Source organism: Haliotis asinina, chromosome 5 (assembly GCF_037392515.1).
Source record: "Haliotis asinina isolate JCU_RB_2024 chromosome 5, JCU_Hal_asi_v2, whole genome shotgun sequence".
In the NCBI taxonomy this organism is placed as follows: domain Eukaryota; kingdom Metazoa; phylum Mollusca; class Gastropoda; order Lepetellida; family Haliotidae; genus Haliotis; species Haliotis asinina.
The window spans coordinates 59,623,257-59,633,634 of NC_090284.1; the positions used below are offsets into that span (position 1 = coordinate 59,623,257).

At 38.5% G+C, this 10,378-nt stretch overlaps 1 protein-coding gene across 2 annotated transcripts; it reads left to right on the forward strand.

Moving 5' to 3' along the window:
- Positions 1 to 291: 291 nt before the first annotated feature.
- On the forward strand, positions 292 to 9,597 carry LOC137284949 (growth hormone-inducible transmembrane protein-like). Of its 2 annotated transcripts, none has more exons than XM_067817033.1 (8): positions 292 to 384; positions 3,441 to 3,700; positions 4,084 to 4,195; positions 5,261 to 5,402; positions 6,241 to 6,439; positions 7,476 to 7,574; positions 8,182 to 8,353; positions 8,774 to 9,597. In XM_067817033.1, exons 2-8 carry the CDS (start codon positions 3,493 to 3,495, stop codon positions 8,859 to 8,861), a joined length of 1,020 nt encoding a protein of 339 aa, XP_067673134.1. In that variant the 5' UTR covers positions 292 to 384; positions 3,441 to 3,492; the 3' UTR covers positions 8,862 to 9,597. The 2 variants fall into 2 exon arrangements, with proteins under 2 accessions (XP_067673134.1, XP_067673133.1); XM_067817032.1 differs by having other exon boundaries at positions 308 to 384; positions 3,434 to 3,700.
- Positions 9,598 to 10,378: the final 781 nt, after the last annotated feature.

Here is a 10,378-nt window from a genome sequence, read left to right on the forward strand (position 1 = left end):
GGAGGGTGTTACTAAGGACCTGTAAGAGATGCTTCCTGATGTATATCTGACCAGAGACCATATAATTAACAGATCATAGTATTATATGGTCTCTGATCTGACTCAGTCGCCCACAGATCACAGTACTGCAAAAATAATGTACGTAGATGCAAAAATAATGTTCAAATAATATGCTTATGTGAAACAATAAAACATATGCGTTGTCTATGTTCATCTGCTCCAAGAGTGCGCACCATTTCCGGTCAGGTTCTGGACTGGGTTCTGGCTGCGAATTAGCTGGGTTCCGTCTCCAAAAATCACAAGGTTCGTTATCGCAGAGAATGTATAAAACTAGATAACTGTTACATCAGTTTCCAGGTCTTTCGGATTTCGTACACATTTTACGTAAGTTCACATTGCTTGCTTATTTAGTCTGAATCAATGTGTATATTACAGTAACACAGTGAAACGAAGGCCCTCAGTTTGTCTTAAACCCACGTCGGATATTGCATTTGCGGGTGCTAAAAGTTAAAGGTAAAATAAGGAAGAGACTTTCAACAGCTGACTAGGAGGATAGTTTGTACTTACAAACTCTGGTTTCATCAGGCACCTGGTGAATAATTCGTGAACAGCTCATTCATATTTGAGACTCCTGGCAAGTTCGTGTTAGCTGTAAGTCAGTCGATCGACAGAATTCGATCGAACCCAAAATTGAGCTGGCAAACATTTGGAAGACAAATTAAACAATTTCCAACTATTCCGACAGATACAAGTTTATGATATGATCACTGATATGATCACTCATGATGTGATTATGTCATCGTAGGCTTGCAGTACAAGTTTTATTGTGGCTGAAGGGGTACTACAGTACCCCAATTGCGTTTCTGTGTACAGAAATGTAGCCTTTCCAAAACCAGAATACAGAAACGTACCATACCATGAATTAAGCTTTGTTTGGTTCAGACATGTTAGGGTGTCGGCTGCATTTCTGTATTTTTACTTTGGGAAAGAGTATCTTTAGTTCCCCATATGGTTTCTTCCACTGATCAAAAGGGGTAATAATAAGTGGTTCAACCCTATATGCTGTTCTTAATTTTAGGGCTATTAGTTATTTTGTGAGTCCTCTAGTAATTGTTGTGTTAGGTTTTTTAATAATTCTGATAAATATGAATATATAAATATTATTTAGGATGGGGGAACGGGAGGAACTCTTACCTTACTTTGTTCAGGGCACAACAGCACCTGTGTCAATAATGAACTCTTCAGCCATGTTATGAGTTTTAGTCTAAATAACATTTTTACTGTATCTGTGCCAGTGTTTGCAATGCTTTTATTTGGCAGTTGGCTATCAGGGCCAGCTGTCGCATACAGGCTTTTCAAATCAACAGGCCCACTTTGTTAAAGTGAAATCAATCAATGATTACACGATGCCATTTAGGAAGTGGTCAAATGCAACATATGCCATATTTGGGATTTCACTTCCTCAGTAAAGTTCAAATTCTAGTACTTTTTTGGTTGAGTCCCATCCGGGATTCGAACCCACACCCTCAGAGTCATTCACACTTATCAGAGGGGTACACAAAGTATGCAGTCTAGACTACCAGTAGTCCGACTTTCATTTTTGTGGAAGTAGCGGTGGCTGAGCGGGTTAGACAGCTGACTTTGTGTGCTGTCGATTAGGTGCCTGACTCTGAGGGTGCGGGTTCGAATCCCAGATGGGACTCATCCGAAAAAGTACTAGAATTTGTACTTTACTGAGGAAGTGAAATCCCAAATGTGACATATGTTGTCAAATCAATAAAAACAAAATAGACTACACTGTACATAGCTTCACACTGTTCCTACAGAATCAGATAGCGAACCCTGTGGCAGAGAGAGACATTTTTATATATTAAAGACATTCCTTTGAAATATCATGAAATGAAGCTAAGTTATTGTAACATGATTGATCATTGATGATTCCTGAACTTGAATAAAGGAAAAAATCAAGTGAAATATTCCATTGTTAAAAAACAGACATAATTTACTGAAGGTTACAAGGGGCTTCAGACATTTGAAACTGCTAGCCTGATACAATAACAACTGGTGCTGGGCCTCCAGTCCGGTGATTATTTCAAACGCTGATCTGTACTCACATGATCACATAGTGAATGACTGGGCAGGGAGTGGATTATGTGCTCCTTGTCGTAGCATTATAAGCAATCAGTATATTCTGTCAGACATATCAGATTTGCAAATTGTATTCATTACATTCATCAGCTAACAGACTAACATGGTTCCCTTATGCAGATGTAATCATTCATGGTTTTCTTTCATTGTATTTCAAAGTGACATAAACAAAAGATACTAATAGTTAAACCTGGAATCACATACCAATCATGGGTTCATATCCCTGTTAGTGATGATTATTATGAATAGTTTGTCTGCACCTGCTATGCATGGAGTTACACGAAACTTTTAGCATGTTTAAACACTTTTCCCTTGTCTTATTTGCTTATTTTGAATTGGTAGTATATGTATTGTGTTACAATGTGATGTAACATCACAATCAAATATTATAATGCAGATTTTCCAAACATTAAATTTTTTATTTGCTGACATTGTGTATTAGCCACTTCTGAGTATATCAAAACACTTTTCTGCAGTAAATTGTTGAGCATATATATATTGTGGCATAGTTTCACAGAAACTACGTAAAATATGCATTGACTTTCCAAAATATGCACTAAAATGTATCTGTCCCAAATACACTAGGGAAATTACAGAAATACTTTGAATAGTTCATGACTTGCGAACAATGACTTTCCTGTGAAAAACAAATTTGTAACAGAAAGTAGCCAACTGTCAAATGTTATGAGTAGATTAGCATTTGAATTTCACTGTGTAACTGTACATTTTGATATATCTATGAACTATAGAAATAAACAATCATGCAGATTCAGTTAGTTTCGCTTGTAGAGTTCATTTTTATTACTATTTTGTAAAATCATCCTCTGAAATAGCTCATTTTGTTAGAAAGTATCACATTCTTTTAATTACCGACATAGAAAATACCACATTTTTAAAAAAACGTAGGTATCAGTGTACCCACTGAAGATAAGTAGTACACATTTATAACAGACACCATGGATAAGGATTCTATAGGAAAAATATGCCATTATAATCAGCCCTTATCAGCCCAATGATGTGTCAAAAGTAAAATATATTTTTGTGTTTTGTAGATTCTGCAACAATAAATTAACATTTTTAGATCATTAGTCCTATCAATGATAACAGTGTTTAACACACAGCAAAATTTTGAAAAAGGCCAACTTCTCCTTGTCTTTATGATTCTCAATGATAGGTCAGTTTGTTAACTGTGATAAAATTAGTACCAATTTCTGTTGCTTCATTTTTTATGCTGCTTGGGTTTTTAATCCCTAACTATGTTCAATAAATTCATTTTTTGTAACAGACTGCAGGTACCAGTTATACAGCCAAGGAACATACAGAACAACAAAATAACCAGCAAAGATGCTCGCAGCAAGGTTTACGTCACTGGGTAAAGTCCCTTTGACTGCGTTCGTCACTACACTTGGACAGTCGACAGCACGATCAGCCACCAGACCAGGTGTCATCATCAGAGTACAGAACTATGCCTCCGAGACAAGATCTGGTCTCAGTCGGCGTGCCAGAGCTCGCAGTTTGAAGGAAATGGCCATGGCGCCTGCAGGAGATTCAGGTATAAATAATCATTAATACCACTAAAGATTTGCTAGAATGGAGGAAAAGTAGGGAAGATGAAGAGAAGTTGTTGTATCATGTTCAACAAACAAACCGATCAGGTGGATAAAGGCCAGTGAATATTAATGAGTACTATTATTTTTTGAATGGAGTCTGCATCAAATAATGGTAACAAATTTAAACTTAGTATTTAATGTCTTGAAACTGAATCAAGCAAATCCGTTATCTCTTTGTGCTAATTTTCCCTCACTAGAGACATGTCAAAAATAAGACATTTAAGACATTGTGGGTTGTATGGGATACTTATTACAAGAAGAATAAATTGAATACTGGTGACCATTATTACTGTGATTTATTAAAGTCTCTGTGCATTTATTGCAGCCTTCTCTGTAGGGAGAGGTGTTGTAGCTGGTGCGTCTCTGGTTGGCCTCGGTGCACTGTGTTACTATGGCCTCGGCATGTCAAACGAAGCTGGAGCAATTGACAGATCAGTGTATGTACATTCATGTATCTGTGAAAGTCCGGGGTAGAATTTGTCTTCAACAACCCATGCTTGTAAGGGGTGATGAATGAGGTCAGGTGGTCAGGCTCCCTGACTTGGTGGACATTTTATCATGTCCCCATTGTACAGATACAATACAACTAGATATTTGTATACCGCCGATATCCAGTTAGTTCAACTGCCCAAGGGCGCTTTTTTTTCCCTCGATCATTGGATAACCATCTCAACAGCTCATCTTATTTTCATTCTCAACTCCCTGGGATCATGCAACTCTTACAGCTTTACCAGGTGCACTGAGTTAATGTGGCTTTCCCATCCATATGAGGTACCCATTCACAGCTGGGTGGACTGATACACAGTCACAGTACTGTGTCCATGTTTACTGCACGTTGCTGTACCTGCAATTAGGTGTATGTACATATTCGTGTGGCCACCATGTGGTCATCTACCAATGGATTAGTGGGTTCTTTTAAGTGCACAGGGTTGTGTACTGTACACTAGGGGTTGTGACAACACTTTAAGAGTCTGCACACAAAGTTGACTCCAAGGTATTTTACACCCGGTCACAGGTGGGCTCGATCCTGGCACCACCAAGCATGCTGGATTAGTAGCCTGGTGCCTTAGACAGCCGGCCCATCAGATGGATGCTGATGCTGTTGATCACTGGATTGTCTGGTCTGAACTCGATTATTTACAGACCACCTGACATTATAGCTGGCATATTGTTGGCTCCAGTGATAAGCAGCAAACAAATAAACAAAACATCATTGTGTGTTGATTTGCTGTATGGAATTACCTCCCTTGACAGTGTAGAGTCGCCTCCCTTCATGTAGCCGTTTCAGTATGGTATCACACTTCAGTGGCCTGCATCACTTGAGGAGTTCCTACCAATGATGACATTGCAAAGAGAAACTAAACTACTGCCCCTCAGCAGGAATCATGTGTGCCATTATAGTTTATACAGCACTAATTCCACAACTGATGATTAGTTTGATGTGTGTAGTGTGTGTGACTGTGTGTAGTGTGTGTGACAATCAGTGTCTCTTGTCTGTGCAGCTTATGGCCTGAGGAGGTGAAGAAGAGGATCAGAGCGACCTACATGTATTTTGGGGGTAGTGTGGCCATCACTGCCATGTCTGCTGTGGCCGTCAGTCGTAACCCGTCCATGATGAGACTGATGATGAAGAACTCATGGATGGTGAGTTATGCCAAAACATGAAAACTATTTTCAAACTATGCTTTGAACTTTCAGTCCATGTTTTTTTTCTAGTTATGCATTGATGATTGAACTTTCCACCCATGCCAAGCTCAAAGTAATGTCAAGGGCCATATTAAGGCAACTATACTTGATATCTATAAGTTTGAAAAGTTGCAGACATGCTTCCGGCAGTGGTAATTTTAAAATGTTTGATTAATGTGAAATACAAGTACCTGCAGTTGAAATGATAATAAATGTGCATTGAAATATCAAGGAAAATATTACCCTCATATTTGTGCCATTCTGAACTTATGAAACTCGTCAGTAGTAGTGTTTGCATGATCCCAACTGTTGTTTTGGTAGAACACACTTGAATGAAGAAAACTAATCATTAAAATTTGACAAATCTTCACAAGCAACCATGTGCTCAAAACTGTAAGGCTGTGTGCACTGTAAGATTTTATCCACTTTTGTTGTTGAATTATGATTCTTGTGTCTTTCGTACATGTATGCATTTCTTTGCATGACAATATTAGTTACATGAAAAACATTAATTAGAAAGAACCTGGGGAAAAACCCTTAAAATTTGGCTTACTTAAAATATATATATTTTGATTATAATCCCAGAGTCTTACACAATAAGTCTTCTGATAATTGATAGTGGATTTGGTTTCCAACTTCCAACACTACTTGTTAGCTTGGTAACAATACATGAATTACTCATTCTCTTGTTCGGGAATTGCAAGAATTCGGTCTCTCATTTTGTAAAGTCAGGATGACACATGTATATCTTACGGAGATTGTACACAGCCTGTAATTATGGATATGTGTTTTTCAGGCTATTGGAGCAACATTTGCTGCACTGATAGGAGCAGGCATGGTGTGTCGGTCAATCCCATACCAGGAAGGGTTTGGGATGAAGCAGCTGGCGTGGATTGGCTACAGCGGTGTGGTAGGAGCAGTCGTCGCCCCCATCACCATGCTGGGGGGACCGCTGCTGATCCGTGCAGCCTGGTACACAGCTGGACTGGTGGGAGGTACGTGAATATCTTCAGGTACTGCAGTGATGATGAAGTGTGAATGTGAATTTATTCCAGCATTTAGCTCGCCCAGGCAAGCTGTGCCGGATGTATGTGTTGACTTGGGTGATGGACAGACTCCTCATATATATACTGTGTCATTGTAGCCAGAATTATTGGATTTGATTCATGTTGTCATCGTACTGGTAAAACTTGCTGAAATGGGCGTTAAACAACAAAATTAGTCAGGAGCATCACATGGTAGGGTAATAATCAGCTACAATTCAGTTGGCTTCATGCTGCTTTTAGCAGTGTTTCAGCAATGTCATCATAAGGGACAGTGGACACCAGACATCGGCTTCACACATTTTACCATGCAGGGAATCAAACCATGGCATTTCTCTTATTGTTCAAGACTGCTTTCAGTTGTTTCGTATAGATTGTACTCATGCAATCAGCTTCTATATCCAGACTTAAACATTGACAGGTGACTGATATGGCATGATCAATGCCTACCACAGTCCTCATAGCTAAGATACATTCTGTAAAATATTTTGTTACTGACATGTTAGTGAATGCCATGTATCTTAGCTACGATGCTCAGAGCTTACACTCTCACACATTGATCATTGTGAAATCTTTTGCGTAAAAGGCTGAGAAGTGTATGTTGAGAGTTGAACTGTCACTTCCTTTGAAAGAGGGGAGGTGGTGTAGCATTATGGTTAAAATGTTAGCACATCCTGCTCAGCACCTAAGTTGCATTCCTCACATGGGTATGATGAGTGAAGCCTGTTTCTGGTGTCCTTTGTTGTCCTTTGCTGTCATGTTGATGGAATGTTGTTTTAAGTTGTGTTAAGCCATTCTTACTTACCAAATACTTTCAAAAAAAGGACACAACAACTAATTTTGTTCCTTTGGCAGCCATGAAGCCACATGTGATGTGAGATTAGTAAGTGAAGGAACGAAATAATCCAGTCATGTTTTCTTTACATGGGCCTCTGATTCTGCACTCTCAAGACACAACCATCCATAATGCTTTACTTGTCTGTTCCAGCTCTCTCTACAGTGGCAATGTGTGCACCCAGTGAAAAATTCCTCAACATGGGAGGCCCATTGGCTATCGGACTCGGAGTTGTGTTTGCTTCCTCCCTTGGTGAGTTGTCTCCCTTTGACTCATGACTTGGCCCAAATTAATTTTCCCCAAGTGACAACATGGAATGCAATTGGGAATGATTTTATGGAACTTGGGTCATATTTTAATTATATTGATGATGAGATCATAGGCGTGTTCAGAACCGTGAGCACCCACGGATGTGAGTGTTCACATCGGTCCTGAACAGAGAAGAGCACCTGGTCATTCATCTCCAACTCGTGTTATGCCAGGACAAGTCGAATTGCTTCTTGTCATCTTGTTTGGAGGTTACAGAAAGGGGCGAGTGGTGATGAATGACATTAAAGCACCTGATGAAGGAGCAAGCATATGCTCCAAAACGTTGTGTTACTCACAATAAAGAAGGTGACATCCATAAATCTTGTTTATCTTATGTCGTTAATTTTTATACTGACATTATGTATGGTCACCATCTTGGTTGGCTTGGCGAGGCAACTATTGGGACGGCTCGCATGTGCTCACAGGCGCTTGTCTGGGCACAGGCGTTAAGGATCAAGTGCTTGCTGGCGTACGTGGGAGCTCGCAATTATGAACATGCCTCATATTGGCTCTATGAGTTGTCTTGATGTATATATTTTCTTGGTTTCAGGGGGGATGTTCCTGCCTCCTACCACAGCTCTTGGTGCAGGACTGTACTCCATCAGTGTGTATGGTGGCCTGGTACTCTTCAGTATGTTCCTGCTGTATGACAGTCAGAAGATCATCAGGAATGCCGAGACGTATCCCACCTACGCTGCTCGCAAATATGACCCAGTAAATGCGTAAGTGGAAATTTAGTCAGTTTGTTGATTTGGTTTATGATGTTGAGTTCAGCTTACTGTGATAAACATCATGAGAAGGGGGAGACAGAATTTGAGACCCATCATTAAAATTGGTTTTCAGCAAGAAAATACTTGGACATCATAAGGATAGCATGCACAAATCCATTATAGTGACATGGTTAAGTTTATTGTCAAGACTAAAGCTTTGAAGAGTTGAAAATCATTTTGTTTTCCGCATACTTGAAAAGAATCGATTGTAGGTCACTATTCCTTTTCAACTTCATTTTATGCCTATACAATAAATTTTCTAAGACATTTAAATTACATAAATTATTTTAAGACGTTAAGTCAGAACCATTTGAAAAGCTTGCGTTTTCCTATAGACTTGCTTGCTTACTCTGTCACACCACTCTGTTACAGGTGTATTGGAATCTACATGGACACAGTCAACATCTTCATCAGGATAGCCATGATTCTCTCTGGCAGTGGAGGGGGACGAAGGAAGTAAACTGATGTTACATGTGTGTGTGTGAATGAACTAAGGTGTTGTCAGTGCAGGACATTCTGTGATACAGGACACACTTCCTGACTGATAGTGTCAGGTCCAACTGCATGACATGTGACTGAAGTCAGAGAACTCTCCTGACTTGGCAGTTCAGAGAGAAACATGTTTTCCCTAAGGATATTACTGTATCAAGAAATGTTTTTACATGTGGTTTAACAATGCTTTTCGTGTTATCCTTGCCAAGTTTCGATGTCCATTAATAATATTATATTATATCATCCATCTATTGTAAAATATAGATTAATGAATATGAATAACAGGTATTTAAAACTTAAGGTTCATGTCCTGATAATGACTGTTATGATATATTGAAAATTGTCCTGGACCTGATGTATTTCAACAAACAATATGTATGTATGTATAAATAAGTAATTTCAGGTGAAAATGGTTTGTTAAATTCAATTTCTGTTCGTACATATTCAAGAGTTCTCAAATCTTGGTTTGGTTGATTGTAGCCCATGAAGTATTCAGTGACTGAAGTCATTCCATTTAAGTGTACCATGTATCTCCTGGTGTATCATGTGTCTCTTGGTGTACCTTGGTGACCACATCATACACCATTACACCAAAGTGTGTAGTGAAGCCACTGATCCTTATCATGAATTGTGGAAGATTCCAGTTCTTTTTTCATTTTGATCCTGTGTTTAAGTAATAATATAATTACATGAATGTTACAATTTCTATGTTTTAGTGTCATTTGTTTTTATAATTTCATAAGCTAGACTCCCAGACTGTTAGTAAGTCCCTAAAATGCCTGATGTTCTTAAAGTGAATCACAACTCTGAACGTATATTTAATGTAGTGTAAGAGGGTAGTAGTCGGTCTAACTATATTCTCCATGTCCAATGTTTAAAAGCTTCCATTTTATTTTGAAAGAACCATTAGCAAAGCCATATCCCAAACTTCACATCTATAGGTATATATTTGACGAGATATTAGTTACCAGAACACATTGGATATAATTTTTTTTTAATTGTTGAAAATGAAAAAACGATCTGTCACGTGTCCTTGTGTCTTTGTGAGCATTGAATATTTTATAAAACTAAATAAAAAGTTGAGATGATCCCCGACTCAAAATGTTTCACAGTACAATGCATAATGTCAGTGTGTGAAAAGCAATTTGAAACTACAATCATGTATTGTACTGAGAATTAGCTGAGTCAGGGGTCATCTCAATGTTTATATATTATTATAAAGTATTTAATACTCGCAAAGACACGAGCCTGCGGATGGATAGTGCCCCCTTTCTTTCAGTACACATGAAAAAGGCAGTCACTTTAACAAGCGATTGTATTTTCAAATTGCTTTTTATGCACTTTAATTTTTAATTTTTAAGTTTGTTTCAAGTGGATTCCTGCCTCTCTCAAGCACAAAATATTTGTTGCATAGTTTGTTTCCTGAAGTTTGTGATGCATTTCTTGCACATATTTGGGGGGATATCAAGATAAAAAGGCAAACAA